The following is a 24,083-nucleotide window of genomic DNA, read 5'->3' as shown; positions in this document are numbered from 1 at the left end:
TTTATGTCAATAATAATGCTGAAAAGGAAAGAGGTGCCCCAAGACTAGTTCTCAATTATAAGCCTCTTGACAATTGACATAAAAGGCTGAGCAACTCCAAGGCAATTTAGAACGTCTAATAATCCTTATAATAAATTGTTAATTTCCTTTTTATAGTATTCCATTAATTCATGGTTCATTTGAATAGGTCTTACTTTGGTTGGAATAACCCTTTCATCAAATCCTTTAATATAGGTTAATTCAATAATATGTCTTTTTTCTTTCCCAAAAGGCATTAGGAATATCTGATTAAACCTCCTTCTATAGTACTTTTTATATATAGTAGTCGAGCAAAAAATTGCAAACATAGATAAAACAACATCTTAGCCGCTAAAGCGATGTCTCCTAAAGCAAACAATAATTGCGTAAACGATCTTCAAATAGCTTAGGCCGCTAAAATAATCCAATATCACTAAAGAAACTACTACTTAAGTGGTCATTCATCCTCCTAAGAGACCACACCAACAACTTGAGGCATCAAATTTTCTAAGTTAAAAGTAGACTCTGACTGAGTGCTCAAAATTCATGCAAAACCCCGTGCATGCAGACGAACTATACTACCATATTAAATTCGATATTCAAGATTTAATGAAACCATTAAAACTTTCATTCGATATTGTTTTGACTAAATATGAGGCCCACACCTGTAGTTTCATTTTTCATAAAATCTACCCAATAGCTAAAAAATGAGTCTAGAAGACTTAGAACCTAAACCAAAGGGTCCCTCTAGCCCCTAAATCAACGTTTTGAAGTTGATGGTGTTGTCATAATTATTATTCGAGGCATTTATTAGGATCTTTGGTTTGAAACCAATTCCTTAAAAGCAAAGCTTCAAAATAGAGAAATAATCCTAAAACCCAAATAAACTATTTGATAACCAAATTGATAGTTTCGGCAAGTCATAAATGACCTACAACTACTATAAGATGGCTCCAAATGCCGAAAATGCAAAAAAATAAGAAATAACCCAGAGTTTCATTACATCATATTCCAAACCAATAATTAGGATTCTTTAATTTAAAGATCCAATTTCAAAGTATTCACTAAGGTTTCACTCTCAAGTATATGGTATTTTATAACTTAGTTTTCGTCTATCGATTGAGTCCCAAAGTGAATTCAAATTGTTAATTTAAACCATTCCTTGAGTTAGGATTTCCGTGAAAGTATAAAATTCCTTTATGACGTAGTATCTTTCTTTAGTTAGTCTATGAATACATGTTTTCCCTTAACTTCTAGTTCTTGTAAATTATCATAGTTATGAATTCTCCATATGTTGATATATTACTTATTTTGGGTTTGAGCTATGAAATTTCATATCATGCAAAGGTTAACTAATTCTCATGATTACTTGCATTCTTAATTATGGGCGGGTTATGAACAAACGATGACCTAGGATATCATGCATCATCAGTTGAATACTTAGTCCATGAATATTCACGATTCAGAATACTTTTCGATGAAGCACATATATTTCCATTTCAGAACATCAATATTGTTAAGCATTTCAATAAATTACTTTACTTTTAGTTAGTAGTAGTACTTAGCATCGAGAGGACATGGGTTTAGATAACCCAAGTACCAAAGTATGCTTCATCGTAGGTTAAAGGGTACTTTGTTAGTTGAGAGTGTCTATTTTACCCTTAATGGGATCACGAGTGATTTCATAATAATAATAACTTATACCCATAGAAAGATATAGAACACCCTCCCAACTTTGGTAATAAGTAGGATTCCATAATACTCTCATAGTCTTTGTTGATTACAGAAACCTCCCATAGTTTAGTCTCAAACCTCGCTTCACCTTGTATCTAATTTATACATCATATTATACAGTTACATGTTTATTAATTGATCATTGTTTCGGTTTATGTATTTCTTCTTTATGTTTAGATTATCATGTCATCTTCAAAATAGTCAACTCATAGACTGTAGTAAATATTCCGCATTCTTTGTACATTCATAATACCGACCATATGTTTTTACTGTGCTGTATTATTTTATATTATAGGTTCAAAGTTTTAACATCAAGCTCGTAGTTAGAACAATCTCATACCGGTATTTGTAGTAGAGTTTGGTGAGTCCTCATCTTTCATGGACTAGCTTTCAGTACTTTCATTATGTTATTATTCTAGTTTCAGACAATTAGAGTTAATCAGAGGCTTATCCCAATAACTTGTCTTAGTAGAGGCTTTCAAAAAGTTAGACAATGGATTTTTAGCTTATGGTTTTTGTTTAGATGATTCCCATTTTAGTTATAAGTTTTGTTTTGGATTTACTTATGTCATTTAAATTCTCTTTAGCTTATGCAAAACAATTATCATGCTTTATACAGTATTCATAGTGTCATGACAGACCATGGATTAGATTGGGGTCACTTATGATTCTAAGCATTGTGTTAATATGTATAGGGGTAGTCTCGGGTTGTGACATAAAAGATAGGACCCATGGGGCTTCACAATCTTATATCCAATTAACCTTGTTGGCACATCCCTCCATTAAGGGGTTTTATAAAGTGTTCTATTTTATTTCAAAATTAATATTTCTTAGTGGTACCAGTTTCATAATTATGGATGAATGAAATAAGGATGCATTCTTATAACCAAATCAATATCATGAAATAAATCAACCCAATAATGGTATAAATGAGCTTAAATTTCCTCAAATCTTAATAGATCTTGAAAAAGCCATCAACTGACAACACAAAAGTAGTGAGTCATGTAAGACATAAATAATATCAATGCAAGCCCTTGATCGGGCATCATAATAATGACAAATGCAAATAATTCCTAAAAATACCAATACCAGTACCCGCATTGGCATCTTAATAATAACAATCCTCGAAGTCATACTTGTAATGAGATGATTTATTGTTGATTTGTGTGAAATATTTATTTTTGTGTGATTTGACCTTTTACCCCTCCCTATGGTTGAATTTTGGTATTTTTAGAGTGTGGGAATGATTGGTATGCTTTCTAATGAATTTTGATGTTATTTGTGTAAGGTTGTGGTTTTGGGTGGTTTAAAAGGCTTATTAGTTAACTTTGGCCAAAATCTTTTGAGTTGTGCATTGGATGGAAAAATGGACTTCTCCAACAGATCTAGAAAGTGAATTTTACATTGGTAACATGGTTGCTATGGTTTTTATGGCTTTTATTTCTCATTTTGACCCTCGATTTAAAAAGTTGTGAAATTAGATTTTGGGGGTCAATTTTGTGAAAACAATGTTTTTTCCAAAAATCTAACATTTCTAGTGTGTCCAGAGCATCAAAATTAGTCTAGTAGCATAGTTCATTTGTGTTCTTGAGATTTTAAACAAATCCCAAGGGGTTTATGGAGAATTATTCTCCAAGTCTCCAACTGGTGCACCACTCAGCAGATGCACTCACTTAAATGATACTTTGTTCGCTTGAGAGACTTGTCCTTGAAGCGAACTCTCCTGATAGGTAGGGTGTCGCTTAAGCGACAAGGGGCTCACTTAGGCAATTTTCGCTTAAGCGACACTAGTATGCTAGATATTTATCGCTTAAGCAACAACCAATATTGCTTATGCAATAATGCAGGCTTTTCTTAAGAGATGCTTGGTCACTTTAGTGATGGATGCTTAAGCGACTTGATAGTCTCTTAAGTGATGCCTGGGTGAATGACATTCCCATTTTTGAGATATTTACACCATTTTTGAGACTTAGAGCTTGGGATTCGAGTTTTTGTGCACTATTTTCAATATCTAAGCTTGGGTATGCTCCAAATCCCTATTTCAATTATCTTTCTTTAATTTTTATCATCCAAATATTCTTTAAACTCGGATTTAAAGTTAAAATTTGGGAATTTTGGCCCAGAAGGCCCAAATTAGCATTTTCTTTAACTTAAACCCCAATTTTAACCCGTTTTTACTTGGATTTTCTCCTATGGGCCCCTTTAATCCCAAGAAATATATTTTTGGATGAAAATTTTGATCTTTACCCCTTTTTTTAAAATACATTTTAGGGGTCCCTTTTGACCTCGATTTAGAAATATGTAATATGGGTATCTTTGGCTTTCTTTCGATGTATAGATTCAATATTTGAGAGTCTTATCTAATTTTGGTTCATCTGTGAGGTAAAAGCTTGGTGATAAAGTCTTATATTTTATAGTTTTGGTACTCAAGGTAGGTTATGGCTTAACTTTCTTCAGACTGGGTTGGGTAGTTGATAATAATGTAAAATCATGTTATGGGAATAGGGTTGCATTGTGGAAAATGTTTTTAGGTGATTTATGTGCCTGTGTGGGGCCTATATGGATAATATTTGACATTGTTAAGACATTATTTGCTATGTGTAACCATATAGGGTTTTGTATGATGTTGGTCTGGTACCGATATATGTATGTTTGATTGCACTCTTTCTAGTAGGAAAAGCCTATATAATGGACGGTTGGTTGATTGGAGCAGATCTTTTGCTCACATAGTTGGTATATTGGTTGGATATTAGATATTCTTATTTTGGTTGGTTTTAAGTATTACATCCTCATATCATATTCATTTATGAAATATTTGTACCATTATGGAAATACTAGAAATACTAGCTTTTTCTGACAGAAAATGTAATATCTTTAAAAATCCTCTACCGATGCATGTGCCAGAGAGCAGTTATGGATATTGGTATTGGATATTGGTTATATATGGGTTGATGAACCCCTCATGGGTCCTACCTGGGAGCAGAGCAGGTGTAGGTTGATGAATCCCCCATTGGTCTTACTTCAGAGCAAAGCTCGGTAGGGGTATAGCGAGGTTGTGCGATGATCCTCATGAATCATCATTATCTTCATCATTTTTATTGCATTCCATATGTTGTGCTTATTCTGTGATTGTATTTTTGTTTATGGATTTATAACTATCCATTTGTTCTATCTTCTCATACTTGTATTTGGTGTATGTGTAAACTTGTTCTTCTTTCCCTTACCTATTTTTGTTGTATGTGTATGTAGTAGAATTGTTAGTGGAGAAAACATGGGCTATTGTTGGACATTTTGTGATTAAAGGTGGCGTGCCCATAGTTTATGTTTATATGCTTTATTTTCTACTTTACTTAATCGGCCTATGATACTTACTAAGATAAGTAGACCGTAATCATTCGTACTATGCAATTTTGGGAAAGATCTAAGTACGAGTGCACTGTACGAATAGATAATTCAGGTAGCATTTGGAGTCTATCGAGGTAGTGGTTGATATATGCATTCGAAGTTGGCCACTTACTTTTCTTATCTGGACTATGTCTTATTGTATTCAGAGACAAAGTAGTTCCTTTTTAAATATCCTATGCATATTTTAACTGTGAGTTGTATTAGTGGTACTTACACTGTGACACTAGGTTTTATGGTTTGATTTGATATCCTTGATTAAATTTCTACTATTATCATATTTGTATGGCTTGGCTTTGCTCTAGTAGTTTATTTTCCTTATTATATTAGTTTGGGTGATAAGCTTACTTGTCAAGACTTACTGTGACAAGTACCATCATGACCCTTAGTTTTAGGTTATGGCAAATTGGTATTAGAGCAATCAGATTCATTGGTATTAATAGTGTAAGAATGGGGTATCTAAAGAATCTTGTGGATAGATACGTAGACGTCTATATCTATCTTTGAGAGGTTATAAGATGTCTTTAGGGAACTTGCCTTACTTTGTTCCTCATCGTGTAGATTTTTCATACCTTATGCTCTAAGTCATATTTTACTCTTTTCCACATAGATAGTGAGGACTAGATCCAGTGATACTCGAGATGTGGATCTATTATTTAAGGAGAGAGCCTAGTCTAGAGGGCAATTTATGAGTCGTGCTTAGGCTCAACATAGAGTACGAGCATGAGGCTCCAAATATTGCACCTCTGTCTGTACTAGAGTCTTCTTATGGTTTCCTCAAGTTCTAAGTATGGATTCTCTTGTTTTACCAATATCTACTTATGGTACACCATAGACTCTGAGTGCGGTTCCTCCTTTAGTATTGGCATCAAAGTATGGTATTCTGAGGTTAGGAGTTCAACCTTTTTTTATGATGCTCCTTAGATGGGTTCTCAGGCAGCCAGATTTATTATGCCTCATATTATTGTGAATATAGTTATGTCTTTTGAGAATTAAAAAAGGTTTAGAGATTCACTCAATTGGGTCTTCCTAGGTTCAATGGTATGGTAAGCAAAGATGCCTATGAGTTCTTGATGGCTTTTCATGAGAAATTGCATAACCTTAGCTCGCTTGAGTCGCATTGGGTTGCTAATAATACTTAAAAGTTTAGAGATGGAGTTAGAGACTTGTGGAGGTCACTTGTTGGTTGTCGACTTCTGGATTTTCTAGAGATGACTTGGGATCAGTTTACTGAGGCCTTTATAGACAGGTTTGTGCCTTTCAGTTTGAGGGATCAGATAAGAGATTAGTTTGATCACATGGAGTTTAAGGTGTATTTTTATGCCAGTAATTCCATCGAGTTTAATAAGATTTGAAAGTTTATAAAAGAATGGATGTTTCTCTTTAGCTTTCTACAACTTAGATGGTAGTATGTGGAGCATGGTTTTTGAGTATTATGGATCATGCTAAGATAACTAAGTCTATTCTTTAATGCCTCAGGGAGGCGCCAAGAAGTTGCCCATCAGGGCGAGTTCAGAGGTCAAGTTTTCCGAGGTAGAGATTTAGAGGATTCCATGGGTATCATGGTAGACAACTGGAAGCAACCATGTAGAGTTCAGGTAGTGAGTCTTCAAGTTCAGCAGCTTTAGGTGGTCGTCCTAGCTCAATCATACCTCCTTCTATTAAGTCAGGACACAGGGTTTGCTTTGTGTGTAATAAGGCTGGTCATATGGCCAAGGACTGTCCCAACCGAGTTTTTAGAGCTATTCCCTTTACATTTCAAAACATATATGACTAACTTAGCATTGACAAAAGTATTTAAACTTGACGTAATTTTTTCGTATTTGAGCTTATAGTTAAAGGTAAGTGTTAAGTTAAAGTAGAGGGCTCATTTGAGGCTAAAATTTAGTGAAAGAAAAGGGGAGAATGAATAGCCCAATCCTAATCTATTTAAGGCCCAAATGACCAACCCAATATCTAATATATTTAAGGCCCAATATAATGTGTTCCAGATAGAAATAAACCAAGCAGGTGCATCATCTACTTGGACTTTTTGAGCAGCTTAAAGAGCCATGTAGGTGCATTACCTGCTTGGACTATTTTTGACCAAAATGTGTCTGAGAATGGTAAAAAAAGAGGTGGTCAAGTAGGGTGATTTATAAGAGTCCAAATTACTTCATTTTCTCTTTATTCTTACTTGCAAAAATCAGATCATATTTAGCTCTCTCTCTCTATTTTCTCTCAAGCCTAAAATAGCTGCCTCTTTCCTCTCCGAGGGTTCTTGAAGGAACCCTCCTCTTTGCAAGCCAAGATAAGTGAAAACACTTATGGTTTAGTTCAATTCTTTCTTTAGAGATTGTGGAAATCATGTTCTTTGTATTTTAAAGTGTAGGACAACCCTTTCGAAACTTAGCAGTCCAACTTTTTCTTAAATTCTTAGAGATTTATCTTCTTCTTCGGTTCAAACATAAAGAGAAGTTTAAAGTCTTGAAGAACCCAAGTTATGAGGACAAAAATTCCTAAAGTTTTAGGTGAGATTTTACCATACCATATATAATAAATAGTTGGAGCTGTCATTTTGAAAGAGGCGGGTTCGAGGGGACCAAGGTGAGCTTAACTAACTTAATTTCATAATGCTGATCCCACGGAGCAGTCGCAAAAATACAACAAATGGATGGAAATGATCCAAGAGAAATGGCATTTGCATTAGTACTTATCTTTAGGGTCATATTAACCACTGCTTTCCTTGTATTTTGCTGAAACCATGCTAGACTATGTTCTTGTTTTGTCCAATTAATTATCACAAACATAGGGCTAAATTGTCTTACTTGTCCTGGATTCCTTCTCTTTGTGCTTCAAGGAAAATTATTTGAGTAGTACTATGAGTTTCTTCGTTGAACTAGTTATTTTCTCCTCAATTTCCAAGGGCAAATATTACCTTATACACAACATGATTCATATTCATAAACCACGCCTACCATTTTGAATCTCCTACTACACAATGAGTATGCTAGGAATACATGAGACTATTGGTATTCCTAACTAGTAGTCACGAAGCAGAGCCCTCCGATTCTTGAATATCCAATTCATGTTCAGCAACTATGATGCAAGAATCAGCCTCCAAAGACGATGAGGATGCACTGATTTCCTTGATAGTGTCTTTGGGTGAATTAAGCATATCAACTGTACACTGAATATCAGGTGTTATTCCCACTTGATCGATGTCGTGAAGTGCTGGAGACAAATACTTGGCTACTGTAACAAATAGAGCTGATCCATCGCGCAACTGTGTAACACTCTGCGTCAAAAACAACTAGATTTCGTAAAAGAGGAGATTTATAAGCAAAACAGGGATTAGCCTATCTCATAATTGACAAATTGACAAGGGAAAATTATATGCTTACATTAACCAACCACTACTTGTAGATAAGTTAGAAATCATGTGCTAGGTGTTTCATTTAACATGACAATGGAGAGAATACCGAACAAATGTAGTACAACTCAAGAATGCGAGATTAAAGGAAAAGGAGTTCAAAAGCTTTTAAATAAGTCCATTTCCCATCTAGGAGATTTATGTAATAATAATTCGACTGTAATGCATCATTTTATGAAGGCGTCAAATCAATCAGAAAGTTAAAACAGGTAAGATAATCAATAGTTCAAAGAGGAATTTAGAACACTACTGGGTAGCTTTTATATATAGAGTGAAGGGTTAGTATGCATCCCAGGTTCCAACCAAACCTGTATCTTTCCTTTACCAAAAGTCTTATGCCCGACAAGGATTGCACGGCCATTATCATGGAGTGCCCCGGCCAGAATCTCACTAGCACTTGCACTTCCCTCATTCACCTGTCAGGAATCAAAGGCACAAATATTTCTTCAACAACTAAACCCCTCAGTTCAAATGAATTTGTGATATAGTATGAGAAGGATATATCTTAAACTTACAAGGACGACGAGTGGATCATGGGTTACAGCATGTCCATTGACCATGCTAATTGGCGCCATATTCCCATTTCTGTCAATAGTGTTCACAAGTGTCTCATCGCCGTCAAGCCATATCTGGGCAACATCTAACCCAGCCGTAACCAGACCTCCCTGCACAATTTATAAGAAAGATAAGACACACTTCAGATGGCAAAGGGTGAACAGATTTAAGTATGAGAGTACAAAAGTAGAAGAGAAGGGGTTTAAGGAACTTGCAGGATTATTCCGAAGATCTAATATATATGATTGCACGCCCTGATTTTCCATGTCCTGAATTGTGTTTTCCATGTCCGTGGCAGCAGACTGTTACATAAAACATATGCAAGTCTTTATTCAATATATGCAAAAAAATTCATGTTGTTTGTCATTTGAAGATAATGGAAAGTGAGTGATCTATGACTCGTAAGATGACGTTACCTGAGAGAAGCTTGACAACTTTACATATCCAGTTTTCAAGAGACGACCATCGGGCATTTTATGAGGGATGATGGCACTGAATATTGGTGAAAGCTTAATCACTTCACGAGGTAGTTTAACCTTTAAAAATAAGAAATGTTAACAATAATAATTAGGAAGTCGATAAATTTTGAATTTAGATAACAGGAAAGAGTTAGGTGCATGTACTTGAGAAAACTTTTAACCAAAAAATAATAAGTTATTGTCATTTCTTCTTGCAGACATCATACCTCTTGGTAACCAGATACTCCTGTACCATTACCCTGATCAAGAGAAAGGCAGAAAAAAAAGTGAAAACTTAGAGCTAGAAAGAGCATTCACTTCCATTGAAAGACACAGAATTTTTCTAAAATATGCCTATCTAGATGAAGCAAATATTTTCGTTCAAGCACCAGCACGACCGTAAGTACTATTGCCTGACAAAAGAGGGATAAAAATTAAAAGAACGGACACATAATATGCAAAAGAATCAAGCAGAAAAGGCCGTTGTACAGATAATTTCTGATGAAGTTGTTGTGGATGCTGAAACAAGATGGTTTACATAAATTAATGTTCTGGAAACAGTAGAAAAGTTGCAGTTGGCTCAAATAAAAGGGGACAGGCTTACTCTGTGAACTTTGACTGTAACAATTGTACCAGCTGGGCCCCTCAGTTTTTGAGCTGCTGTTTCACTGTCAACTCCGTCAAGCCTCTCACCTGAAGACATCAGGAAAAATTCACATTCTAATCCAACTGTTTTATTTGGTTTCTGTTTTTAGGACATGGAGGAGAGCACTGTTCAATGATCGTGGTCTTTCCTCTCATTTTAAAGTGATTTACGACATTCATGCTCACTAACAAAAGTTCTGGAGTTGCCTTTTAGGGAACAGGTTCACCATCAAGAAAGGCTTTTCACTGCATTACGGGCAGTGATTCTATGTTCTATACACTATACACATCTGAGCGCCCCTAAGCGAGCGTTTTACAAGAATATAAACAGCTTGTACGAATGAACTTATATTGAGTAACTGCTGCTACACAAGTGTAAGCACTTTTCTGAATTTGTTCATCAGTTCACAACTTCTATCAATAGATTACCGAAGAAGACAATGAGTGGCAGACTGAGAATTTACTTCATCGAACTAAAGTTGTGTACAAAACTAGTAACATGAATTGGTATAGAACTGGTCAGACAGATTAGATCATCTTTGAAACCTATAGACATTTTGAAAGAGGAGATAATGAAAAGCTGTGAGATGACAAACAAAATTGAACACAAGAAAAGGCAACTGATTTAGGTGCCTCTCTGTGAACCGTACTCATATAGGATAAGTACCGTTCTCACGCTTTGGACTAATAAACTTTCGGAAGAAATTAAAGCTATACGCTTTTAAACAAGACAACAATGTTTCTGCATTCTTCCGACCAACTGCATCTAGGAAATCTCTTTTACTCCACAGGATGGAAGATTAAAATTTTGAACTTTCGGCAACTGATAGGTCAGCTTGCTAAGTTATTCTAAAAAAAAATTGGTCTGATACATACCATTTATCTGAAGCAATACATCTCCTTCATGAATACCAGCACGTGCAGCTGGGCTATTCTCAACACAGGACAAAACAACCTGAAATCAATTGTACATATGATCCAAAGGTTAATGAAATTTGCTTCGCACATTAGACATGAAGGAGTGGATACGTTCCTATTAGAAACTGTCCTAATTAAGTAACTAGATTTTCATTGCTGAAAATATTTAAACTGGGATAAAATGGACGGTTAAAATCTGATATTTTCCCTCAAGAAGCATTTTTGTAAGGAAGTAAGAGATATTCAAATAAAATATATTTCTGAATAATCAACCTATACTTCACAGAAATAAAGTAACATCGCATGTTCATTCGATCGTTGTTACTAACCAGGTGCCCTGTATTTGGTTCAACACTGACGAAGAGGCCAACACCTTGTAAATTTCCATCACTTCCTATTCTAAAAGTTTGGTACTCCTGTAGAAAATGTTGTCAGTGTCATACGAGAATATTAATTTTAGCCATACTAGGAAAGTAGGGCAGACATGGCACAAAGTCCTTGAAAAGGCTACTTCAGCTAATCACTTTATTCCGATACAGCATTATGAACTACAACTTCCATGAAATGGTGTCCCTTTTTTAACCTAAACCCATGGGTGGATTTAGTGGTATAAGTGGGGTTTCTCGGGAACCCAGTCACTTTCGTACGGATCTCGTATTTATATTAAGAAATTTAGTAAATATATAAGAATAATAAATTGGGAACCCATAAACAAAGCATGTTATTGGACTAGTGGAAGAGAAGAGATTGCTAAAAGCTTTGTAAGCTTCCCTTGGTTATGGGTTCTAACCCCATAGGAACCCACAAATTTTAAATCCTAGACCTGCCTAAACCTAAACCTATTGATGTTTTGTTTAAGATGTATAAGAAAAACAAGTATGTGTCACAACCCGAACCAAGGCCCTGGCCGTGACGAGCCCATTCCGAACCATCAAGGCCCGAGAGCTCTCTTAACTTGTAATCATATGTATAATTCATCAAATAATTATAATGCGGAAATAAACTGGGATCATGGCCATCTTATTAACTCAACTTGACAATGCGGACATAAGTCCATAAAAGACCCAAATCCATATAACACAAGTCTGCGAAATCTCTACTAAACTGAAAACAACATTCGTCTAAAACCGCGAATAAGCCCCCGGACGAACCATGAACTAAAACCAATTGAAAACATCACATGAAATAAGGCCTTCCAAAATAAGGGAGGCTCACCAACTCCAAACGTCCGACAACGATCTACTGCTTAGCGGGACCTCGGGACTGAGCCTTAAATCCTGAAATATACGGGGTCAATACACAATGTACTGGTACGTAGAACAACCCAAAAACAAAATACTGATACACAGCGTAAGTGAGAGTATTTCATAAAAAAAAACATATCATAAAACATTTGAAAATACATGGGCACAATAAATAGGCTTTAAAACATATGCGTATAAATCTCAACTAGACTCTTAGGCTGCATTTGTTATTTTTTAAGATTCAGAGGTCTGAATCTGAATGCACATCTGAATGATTAAGATGTTGTCTCTAGATCTGAAAACTAAATGATTAAGACTGTCTGATTTTCAACATTTGAATATGCAAAAAATATTTATCTGTGTACATAATAAAATAAAAAATACAATTTAAATAAAAAATTAATTATATATCAGAAAAATATGTAATTTAATACAACAAAATTCTTATTTAATTAAAAAAAATATTTATGTTTGTTAGTGATAGTGGAAATGGTTTATAATGGTGGTTGCAGTGACAATGATTGATGTTAGTGAGTAGTAATATTGGTGGTGATAATTGTAATGGTTGGTATCGTAGTGACTGTTATGATGGTGACGGTTGATAGTAGTGGTGGTGGTTGTGATGTGACATTGTTTGATGTTAGTAGTTGGAGGTGTTGATTGTGATGGCTGACAAATGAATGCATGATGGTTGGCAATGTGTTGATGCTAGTTGGAGATGTAGTTAGTTGAGATGGTAGAGATGGTTGTTGTTAGTAAAGATAAATTATAGCGATGGTAGTGGTTGAAGTAATGGTAGAGGTGGCATTACTAGTCACAATAGTGATGGCAGCTAAAGAATGTGTGGAGGTTGTGATGTATTAGTGGTAGTTAGTGGTGGTGCTAGTTGTGATGGATGAGTTGGTCGATAGTAGGAATTGACCGGTAGTGGTTGATGATGGTGGTGCTGTTAATGGCGGTGGTCGATGAATATAATTAGAATAATAGAGGTAGTAGGTGTGGTAGCGGTTGACAATAGTGGTTGGTAGCGATATTTGTTGTCGATGATGGTTGTGATGGTGGAGGTGGTTGGTGGTGGTTGACAATAATGGCAGTGGTAGAGGTGGTTAGTGGTGATGACTGATGATTATGAATAGAGTGGCGGTGAATATTATCCAACACCAGAATACCTCTTCAGACCTATTAAGATTTGATTCTAAATCTAAATGATTAAGACCTATTCAGACCTATTAAGAGATAAAATCTTAATAAAAAACAAATGCACTTAATGATTTCAAGTCTGAACCATTCAGATTCAGACTTCCATTAAGTGCAAACAAATGAGCCCTTAGTCTTACTTCTGAGCTAAGTGGTACACCATACATATCTACAATCCCACGGGCTATATGGAATCCGCCCTTAACTCAACCATCAAACCCCCAACCCAAGTTTGCCGCAAGGGTTGGAGTCTTTACATCTAAACATCAAAGGGCACAAGGCCAGCGTATAATCCCTATCATGGGACATAATAAAACCCATATCAGCAAAACACGATTTTGGGCAATGAGTTATTTGAACTCGTGCCTTATTTGGGTAACCACCTAACTCTCTTAAAGCCCATTTTCAATATTATTAAGACATGCATTTTTCTGAACTCAAAATCTGAAAATTTGAATAAATTTCGTATTCCAAATTTGTTCTGAATCTATTGTGGCATTTATCTATTTGGTATCGTCATACCAAGACTTGCAAATCACATCTATACATAAGCCATAACATGATATACTTTAGAATTTCAATCCAATCAAATCATTTGACCACCAAAACATTTAAACAATACAAGAGAGTCCTTATTTCAAAACATGTGAAAACCCTTGCAAAGATTCTCTCTTTTCAATACTTTAACAGATGATGGTCAATTTCTTTATGACAATCCATGCACTTCTTTCAATTCATCACATAGAACATTTATAAACAAGAAAACACCCTCTGTTCATTTCATAACCAATGTCAAGTCCATAACAATAGTAAAACGTGTATCTCATGCTTCTAAACATGCAATTGAACAACCCATAACATGTAAAATCAAGAGGTATCACAACAAGAGAGGGAGTTTAGTTATTCATGCTCTCAATCAAACTTTGCAAAACTGAAAACGCATATATAAATATGGTTATAGTTCAATTCTATAAAAAAAGATTGACAAACGTTTACTTTCATCAAAACAAGTTCATAATACATGTTATTCAATACGATGTCAAAAACCCTGTTTGTAAACATGATTATATATCTTTAACTTGATTTAAAAAAACACAAAAACTTATGCCCAAGAAGTTTAGGATAGTCCCACATACCTTAAGTTTCTTAATTTGAAGAATGAAACACTAATTTTGCTATTTTCTTGCCATTCTTAAACTTGAGAGGATCGAATTCTTGTTTTTGGGAAGAGGGAAGGGTTTGCTTGAGAGTATAATTGATGAGAATGGAAAATATTTGCCCTAGCAGACGATATAATCCGTCAGTTTACGAATTGGAATGAGAGGAAAAGACCATATTGCCCTTTTGGTAATTAAATTCGCGACTGAAACGCCAATGACAAGGTCACCGCAATGCGGTTAAGGTCTCACCGCGACGCACCGCTATTGCGGTGAAGTTCTGGAACCGAAAACCAAACGACCCAACCCCCGTTCAAAAAATAAGAAACTTCCCAGAGATATGCCCCTTACACCCCCGAACATGAATTAACTCAAAAATCTACGTCTCGGGATCGGAAAGACTAATTTTAAAATCCTCAAAGTTAAAAGGTTTAAAATATGACTAAGTCCCAAACACTTAGAAAAATTTTCAGGCCTTAAACTCCCTATGCATGCAACTAAGAGTTAAATCAAGCCAAGAATTATACGGAGTGTTACAGTATGGAAATCTTGTAGAGGTAATTAAATAGTCGAAGCAATCCCGTTAAGGAATATTACTGCATATTGAATATGCAGTTATCTGTTTGTAATCATACAAGGAAGATTACCTACCTTAGGACTAATAATGCGCGTATATGGATCTCCAAGCGTAGATAGCATTCCCCTGACTTTGCTATAGGCAGCATCTTCTGACCTCAATGGGAACATTTCTACCATCGTTTGTTGCAGTTTCAAGTCCCAATCTGTGAGATATGTTCCAAAAACAGTTAGGTTGCTTGCGGATACAACAAAACAGTATCACCAGAAAACCAAAGGGAAGAAAAGAACACTAATAAACTCCCTTTTATCACGGTTTGAAATCCAACTTTGATGAAAAACAAAAAAGAAATTTGATAAAAACAAACTTAAAAGTGAGAGATATTTTAAAAATAATTAATCATTAAAAAAAAGCGTGGAAACTACTTGATGACAAAGGAAATTAAAGAAAAGAACATGTGTTCTTTTAGTCCAAGTAAATGTTGATTTCCACCGTCCTATCATGCCTATAAATAGCCAATGTATTCCCTTCAAATGAACACATCAATACATTGATATATTCTTCTTCCTTTCACTGCTAATCCATTTCTTCATCTTACTTTACTTTGCCTTATTTTATAATAATTTTAATATTCCTTTTCTAAATTAAGATTTGTTGAATTTATAATTAATTTTGTTGATTTTGTATCCTCTGATTAATTAGGAAAGACTTACTCATGAATATCCTCTAATTAATCAGAAAAGTGCTTGTTTAATTTTAGAGAAACATTTCACATTGCGAAAATAGTTTCTTAGGACAGTGCCTAGCACGACTCAAGTATTTTATATATTACTTAAAATACTACAGTAATATTATTATTATTATTATTATTATTATTATTATTATTATTATTATTATTATCACCATTTTATTATTATTATTGTTTTTGTTGTTATTATTATTGTAACTTGTTGATACTACTTCAAAAGAAATATTATTATTGTTGTAGTTTATTTATTTTCACAATTGATAGTGATATTTATCATTGTTTCCCAACAACCTAAGAAACTATGGCAAGAAATACTAGTAACTCTGCAACTAATACCGATGTTACCCCTACTACTCCTACTTCACTTGTTTTACCATATGCTAAACTATTTCCTGACGTATCAAATATTGAAATTTTTGTTTACGAAAATTTTAAAAGATGGAAAGAATGTATTTTCTCACTAGTTGATGTCCATGGTGTGGCACATGCTTTGCTACATCCACAACCTGTTGCAGACGTCGACAATAAAATTATGGAATCATGGCAATACGCCAATAAGGTATGTCGCCATACTATATTACAAACTATTTCTAATAAGCTGTTTGATGCATACTGTAGTTGCAAGGAAGCAAAAGTTATATGGGAAGTCTTAATTAAAAAGTTCACTGCTGAAGATGCTACCAAACAAAAGTTTGTAGTCAGAAGATATTATCATTGGCAAATAAGTGACATGAAGGAGATGAAAATTCAAATCAACGAATATCAAAAATTACTTGAAGATTTGAAGGTCGAAGGAATTTCTTTACCAGAAAAATCTATCGTCGTGATATTAATCGAAAAATTACCTGACGCGTGGAATGACTACAAAAATAGTCTAAAGCATAAGCAAACAAATTTTACTATTAAGGAGATAATGACTCATATTTTAATTGAAGATACCAATCGAAAGGAGTCATTTAAAGCAAAAGAACTGACACTCAAAGCAAACTTAGTGCAAAGCCGAAACAGCAACAACAAAAGGTATGATAATAAGTCTCAAGGTTACATGCCTAATAATCCCAACTTTAAGAAAAGAAAAGGCACTTATTTTACTTGTGGAAAACCAAGTCATTATGTTGCTCAATGTAGGCACAGAATAAGAAATAACAAAGAAATGAGAAATCCTTCTAAAGCTAATTTAGCCGAAGGAGATGAAATAATTGCAGTTGTTATTTCTCAAGTAAATATTGTAGCACATATAAAAGAATGGGCAATAGACTCTGGAGCTACTCGACATATTTGAGCAAATCAAGAAGCATTTGCCTCCTATACATCAATAGGAGATGGCAGTGAAGTGGTCTATCTTGGAGATTCAAGAACTGCTAAAGTCTTGGGCAAGGGTAAAGTGCTCTTAAAACTCACTTCGGGAAAAACTTTAGCCCTGATGGATGTGCTACATGTTCCTACAATGCGAGCAAACCTGATTTATGTGGCTTTGCTGGATAAAGCTGGAATGAAAGTGTCTATTGAATCTAATAAGATTATTTTGACAAAAAATAATGTATTTGTGGGAAAAGACTATTGTAACCATGAACTTTATGTACTCAATATTATCAATGATAATGCATCATCTTCTTTGTGGCATGCTAGATTAGGACATGTTAATATTAGATATAACGAATATGCAATCACTTGGTTTAATATCTGGTTTAGATTCAAGTAATTTCGATAAATGTGAAATATGTGCTGAAGCTAAAATTACTAAAAAATCATGTTTTTCAGTTAACAGAGAAACTGGACTGTTATCTTTGACTCATACTAATTTGAGTGATTTAAAACAAACTATGAGTAGAGGTGAAAAAAATTATTATGTAACTTTTATTGATGATTTTTCTAGATTCACTAAGTTATATTTACTTAGAAATAAAGATGATGTATTTGATGCTTTTGTTTCTTATAAATCTGAAGTTGAAAATCAGCTCAGTAGAAAAATCAAGAGAATTAGATCTGATAGAGATAGAAAATATATATCTTTAAATGCTCTTTGTGAAAAAGAAGGAATTATTTATAAAGTAACTTTGCATTATTCACCTCAATCTAATGGAGTAGCTGAAAGAAAAAATAGAACATTGAAAGAAATGATGAACTCTAATGCACCTGATAATTTGTAGGGTAAAGCTATTTTATCAGCATGTCACTTGCAAAATAGAATTCCTCATAAAAGAACAGGTAGAACTCCTTATAAATTGTGGAAATGTTACAAACCTAATTTGAAATATTTAAAAGTATAGGGGTGCCTTGCTAAAGTCCTTTTACCTGAACCTAAAAAGAGAAAAATAGGTTCTAAAACTGCTGACTGCATGCTTATTAGATATACTGAACATAGTGTTGCATATAGATTTCTTGTATTGAAAAGTGATATACTTGATAGTAATACTATAATTGAGACAAAGAATGTTGAATTATTTGAACATATTTTTCCACTGTCAGATAAAATTTCTCATGCACCTGTTGAAAGAGAAAATGAATCTACCTCTAATATTGAGGAATTAAGAAGTAAAAGGCCTAGAAGAAAATATTTTTCTTATGGAAATGACTTTCAAACTTTTCTTGTCAATAATGAACCATCAAATTATTTTGAAGTTGTATCTTCTTCTGATGCTAAATTTTGGAAAGAGGCAATAAAAATTGAAATTGATTCAATTATGAAAAATAATACATGGATTTTAACTAATTTACCTCCTGGTGCAAAACCTATTGGATGTAAATGGATTTTCAAAAAGAAATTTAATCCTGATGGATCTATAGATAAATATAAAGCTCGTTTAATAGCTAAAGAATTTGCTCAAAAACAAAATATTGATTATTTTGATATATTTGCACCAATAACAAAAAAAAATTCTATTCAAATTTTAATTGTCTTAGCATCGATTCATAAGCTTTTTATCCATCAAATGAATGTAAAAACAGCTTTCTTAAATGGCGATTTAGAAGAAGAAATTTATATGGTTCAACCTGAAGATTGTGTAGTCTCTGGACAAGAAAATAAAGTTTGTAAATTAATTAAATCTCTTTATGGCCTTAAACAAGCTTCTAAACAGTGGCATGAGAAATTTGATCAAGTTTTTATAAAAGATGGATTTTCCTCTATTGAAGTGGATAAATGTGTTTATACTAAAGTAGTAGACAATGATTATATGATAATTTGCTTATATGTTGATGACATGCTTATATTTGGTACATGTTTAAATATTGTAGAATGTACCAAATTATTTTTGTCTACTAACTTTGATATGAAAGATTTGGGCGAAGTAAATATGATATTGGGCATTAAAGTTATAAGGAGTAACGATGGAATAATGTTAACACAAGAACATCATGTTGAAAGAATTCTTTAGAAGTTTGAATGTTAGGAGGTAACTCCCGTAGCTACTTCTTATGATGCTAACTCTAAGGGGTCGTTTGGTAGACAGTATAAGATCAATGCAAAATATAGTGTATTAGTAATGCTTGTATTACTTATACTTGTATTACTTATGCATGTATTATTTCTTATACATTGTTTGGTTTGATATATAAGAAATAATACATCTTATATAATTTCTATAAAATAAATGTTTGTTTACAAAAATACCCTTCTTTGATTTTATACATTTTTTTGCAACAAAATTTCTTTGTCATCTCAAATATAATTAGTATTGTTGAACTAGTATATAGAGGTTTCAGATTAATTGCAAGACATTCGTCTTTGCGCATGAAATATTATGCCAACGAATTAACATAGTCAAAATAAAAATAAAATATAAGACGTAAAATTAAGAAATAGTCTCAATTTTTTTAATTTTTTTTAAAAGATCCTCGAAACAAAGCAAAAATATGTTACAATTATTTAAATCAATTATTCATTGTTGTAGATTAAAATGGCGGAAAAAAAATTGTGAAATGTTTTGAAAAGATTCACTATTGCAAATTAAAATGGCGAGAAAAGGAATGGTGAAATATTTTGAGAGGAAAATTGAGGGGTATTAAGGTCATTTAATAAGTTAATGCATGTATTAAAGACTTTGCATTACTAATACATAGAAAATGGGTGGTATTAGTAATACAGACTTTAATACACAATAGAGCGTGCATTAGTTATATATAGACTAAAAATTGTACCAAATAAGGTATTTATAATACACATTTATTAATACATGCATTATTTTTGCCAATACACTCTACCAAACGACCCGTAAATTAAAAAATAATAATGGTGACCCAGTTGTCCAGTCTAAATATGCACAGATTATTGGGAGTCTAATCCATTTGATGAATTTTACCAAACCTGATATAGCTTATGCTATGTGTAGACTAAGTAGATATACTCACAACCCCAATAAAGAGCATTGGTCTGCATTAATAAGATTAATGAAATATTTAAAAAGAACCACGAATTATGGTATTCTATATAGTGGATTTCCTTCTACTTTAGAAATATATTGTGACGCAAACTGGATCTCTGATTCAGATGAGACAAAATCCACTAGTGGTTATGCGTTCACGTTAGGTGGTGGTGCAATATCATGGAGATCAGCTAAGCAGATGATCATTTCTAGATCAATTATGGAATCAGAGTTTGTAGCTCTGGAGTTAGCTGGTACTGAGGCTGAATGACTAAGAAATTTCTTAGCAAATATCCCTTTTAAAAAGGATGATATGTTGCCTCATAGCCCTTCTAAGAAGAATGATGTGTCGCTTAATATCCCTTTGAAAAAGGATGATCTGTTGTCTAAAATTCCTTTAAGAAAGGATGATCTGATGCCTCCTGTATATATACACTGTGATTGTCAAGCCGTAATTGCTATTGCGAAGAATAAATCTTATAGTTGTAAGAGTAGACATATGAAATTGAGACATGATGTTATTAAGCAATTGCTGAGAGATGGAATAATTTCCAATAATTATGTGAAGTCAGAATTGAATTCGGCCGATTCACTAACTAAACCTGTAGGAAAAAAATTAATTCTTCAAACCTCAAAAAAGATTGGGTTAAGGCCAATAAAATTGTTAATAGAGATGGTAATCCAACCTATGTGATTGGAGATCCCATGAAGTAGGTTCATATGGGTAATAACAAGTCGATATTGACTCTGCGCACTTATTGAGAGTGCTTGAACTGCTACTAAAACTGAGGGATGAGTTATTAACTGTTAATGAATTCATAGCCCTTACGAGTGGTGTATTTAAAGCAGTGTACACTTGATGAATTAATCTATATGTGAAGTGGAATGAGGTCGTTCCTATGAGACTTTTGGCCTTATTCTCTAGAGCTCATATGAATACCAGGCACTTGCATGGCCTATTGGCGCAAAACCGTGTTGAACAACAAAATTACGGTCAAAATATGATTGGTAAAGTCTCTGGCTTACAATAAGAGTTATTTGGTTCATAGAAATATTATATTTCACTAATAATTCTGTAAGTTAAATTTTATCGATCTAAGTTTGATTCATAGTCCAAAAGACACCAAGCCTATTGCATTTTGATCATATAAATCCAATAAATTTTAATGTCTATTTCAAATTATTTTAAAACTATACGAGGGATTGATAGATATTTTAAAAATAATTAATCATTAAAAAAAAGTGTGGAAACTACTTGTCCACTTGGCAAAATCTTGGCCAAGTGCTTTACTTGATGACAAAGGAAATTAAAGAAAAGAACATGTGTTCTTTTAGTCCAAGTAAATGTTGGTTCCCACCATCCTAACATGCCTATAAATAGCCAATGTATTCCCTTCAAACGAACACACCAATACATTGATATATTCTTCTTCCTTTCACTGCTAACCCATTTCTTTATCTTACTTTACTTTGCCTTATTTTATAATAATTTTAATATTCCTTTTCTAAATTAAAATTTGTTGGATTTATGATTAATTTTGTTGATTTTTTATCCTCTGGTTAATTAGGGAAGACTTACTCATGAATATCCTCTAATTAATCAGGAAAGTGCTTGTTTAATCTTTGGGAAACATTTCATATTACGGAAATAGTTTCTTAGGACAGTACCTAGCACGACTCAAGTATTTTATATATTACTTAAAGTATCACAGTAATACTATTATTATTATTATTATTATTATTATTATTATTATTATTATTATTATTATCACCATCTTTATTATTATTATTGTTCTTGTTATTATTATTATTATAACTTGTTGATACTACTACGGAAGAAATATTATTATTATTGTAGTTTATTTATTTTTCACAATAGTGATATTTATCATTGTTCCCCAACAAAAAGTAGGTTCCCCCCAACACACTTCTGCTTTTAGTAAATGATTTTACCTTGATGATTGAAAGTTGGATCGACAAATGTCTCTCTAATCAAACCCCAAGCCTCAACTAAGGTCCTCTGAACTGTATTTACCTACAAAACAAACAAATAATCATTTAATTGTATTAAGAGATTATAATCAAGTAAATTTCTACGATGAGTTAGAATCAGCAGCTAGTAATTTTCCTTTCATTTCTTTTATGAAACAAAAAGAAATAATTCAAATTGATTACCTCAGGTGTGTGAGAGACAGGGAATGCTACAGTTAGAGACTCAGCCAGAGCTGGAGACTGACACAAGGACAAAGCAGCAGCTAATCCAATAACTCCTTTCCTTACCCATTTCACCAAATTTTCATTCTCTCCTAGAAAATCCTTCTTCTTCTTCAACTGTGCAATAGGAGGCTCCTTTCTGCCGAAAGCCTGGGCACTAAATCTTGGTGTTTTACCCCGATATATGGATGGAAATTTACAAGAAAATAATGATTTTGAAGTGGGTTTTATCAAAGGTTTGGTGATTGATGATCCAAGATCAAAATTTGCAGAGAGAGTTTCCATCTTTGTGGGAGGGAATGGAAGTTACCCGTGAGCTTTGCTTTTTAATAGTAGGAAGAAACTGCTGTGTTGGGGGTTCTAGGTGGGGCCTGCGTGAATCTAATTAAGACTTTGTGGTTATTAACTTTGTTGCGTAGGCGACTATCTGTGTATGAATATCAGTTAACCTCACCAGTCCTTACAAGTGGACCAATAACTGTAGGGAAATGGAAAACTAGTAGATTGATATACAGGTGTACTAGTTTAACCGCACACCTCTCCAAATATAATATTTAATTATTTAAAATTTATCTATTATAAAAAATTTTAATGAGCTGTAAAAAGTTTAACTCATTTTTGCGGATCTATGCGAATAACTAATTTATGAAATAGATCTATTATATGTATAATGAATCTATTTTTCTTTATGCGTGGATATTTCTTAAATTTTGTTTCAATATCTTTTAATGATTTATTCTTTTCGTAAGATGTATTCATTAATTTGTGTAGTTTATTATTTTATCCTGTAGTAATTGCAGAGTTACAGATTTCTGTATAATAATTTATCCTAATTGTATTGTAATGTATATCTAATTCTAAATTTTCAATGTTATTTATTATCTTGTGTTGTTCTTCTCGTAGCGAGTTTTTTAAATTATATAAACTATCACATGTACTTTTTTCTAAATTTTCTAAGGTTTCTTCTATCCATATTAATTTTTCTTTTAGATTCTCCATTATTTTTCTAATTTGGTTTCTATAATTAATTTCTTTATTTAGATTATATTGATTTTCTCTAGTTTTTCAAATATATTCTAACATATCTTAATCTGAATAATATCCTTCTAGGTAATTATCCAGGTATAACTGTGTTATCCAATTTATAGTTTCAATTTCATAGTCTAATACTTTTTCTAATATTATTTTCTTAATATCTATAATTTCTATATCTCTAAGTATATATAAGATTAAGACTTTAAGATTATCTATCATTTAAAATTAACTAAATATTTTATTATAATATTTTGTAGTTGTTTGTTTTAGTCTTAGCAGTTCTTGTATATTTTCATTAAAAAATTCTGTATATTTTATATCTTTATTTTTCATGTATTTGTCTAAATTTACTTTCATCTGTTTTTCTATTAACTGTATGTTTCTCATATCTTTTTCCAAAAATTC

The 24,083-nt window shown here is 33.2% G+C and overlaps 1 protein-coding gene across 5 annotated transcripts; it reads right to left on the bottom strand.

Moving 5' to 3' along the window:
• Nucleotides 1-8,019: 8,019 nt before the first annotated feature.
• LOC107863581 (carboxyl-terminal-processing peptidase 3, chloroplastic) lies at nt 8,020-23,055 on the bottom strand. 5 transcript variants are annotated; one of them, XM_047408262.1, is made up of 13 exons: nt 22,605-23,053; nt 22,383-22,464; nt 16,527-16,571; nt 15,392-15,522; nt 11,472-11,558; nt 11,101-11,179; nt 10,184-10,272; nt 9,807-9,839; nt 9,538-9,657; nt 9,337-9,423; nt 9,082-9,231; nt 8,875-8,982; nt 8,020-8,431 (listed from the first exon to the last, which is right to left on the bottom strand). In XM_047408262.1, exons 1-13 carry the CDS (start codon nt 22,926-22,928, stop codon nt 8,183-8,185), a joined length of 1,584 nt encoding a protein of 527 aa, XP_047264218.1. In that variant the 5' UTR covers nt 22,929-23,053; the 3' UTR covers nt 8,020-8,182. The 5 variants fall into 5 exon arrangements, with proteins under 5 accessions (XP_047264218.1, XP_047264219.1, XP_016565053.1 ...); XM_047408263.1 differs by having other exon boundaries at nt 8,892-8,982; XM_047408264.1 differs by having other exon boundaries at nt 8,289-8,431; nt 8,817-8,982.
• Nucleotides 23,056-24,083: the final 1,028 nt, after the last annotated feature.

This window comes from Capsicum annuum, chromosome 3, assembly GCF_002878395.1.
Source record: "Capsicum annuum cultivar UCD-10X-F1 chromosome 3, UCD10Xv1.1, whole genome shotgun sequence".
NCBI classification, from domain to species: Eukaryota; Viridiplantae; Streptophyta; class Magnoliopsida; order Solanales; family Solanaceae; genus Capsicum; species Capsicum annuum.
Note: the sequence above shows the minus strand (reverse complement) of the source record. Positions and strands in the feature narration are given on the sequence as shown.

Bases quoted from the DNA above. Each gene is read 5' to 3' on its own strand.
- LOC107863581 (XM_047408262.1), bottom strand. From the start codon at position 22,928: ATGGAAACTCTCTCTGCAAATTTTGATCTTGGATCATCAATCACCAAA. The intron at 22,465-22,604 runs GTAATCAATTTG...TTTGTTTTGTAG, and splicing joins CTGTCTCTCACACACCTGAG to GTAAATACAGTTCAGAGGAC. The intron at 11,559-15,391 runs GTAGGTAATCTT...CATTTTCTACAG, and splicing joins CGCGCATTATTAGTCCTAAG to GAGTACCAAACTTTTAGAAT.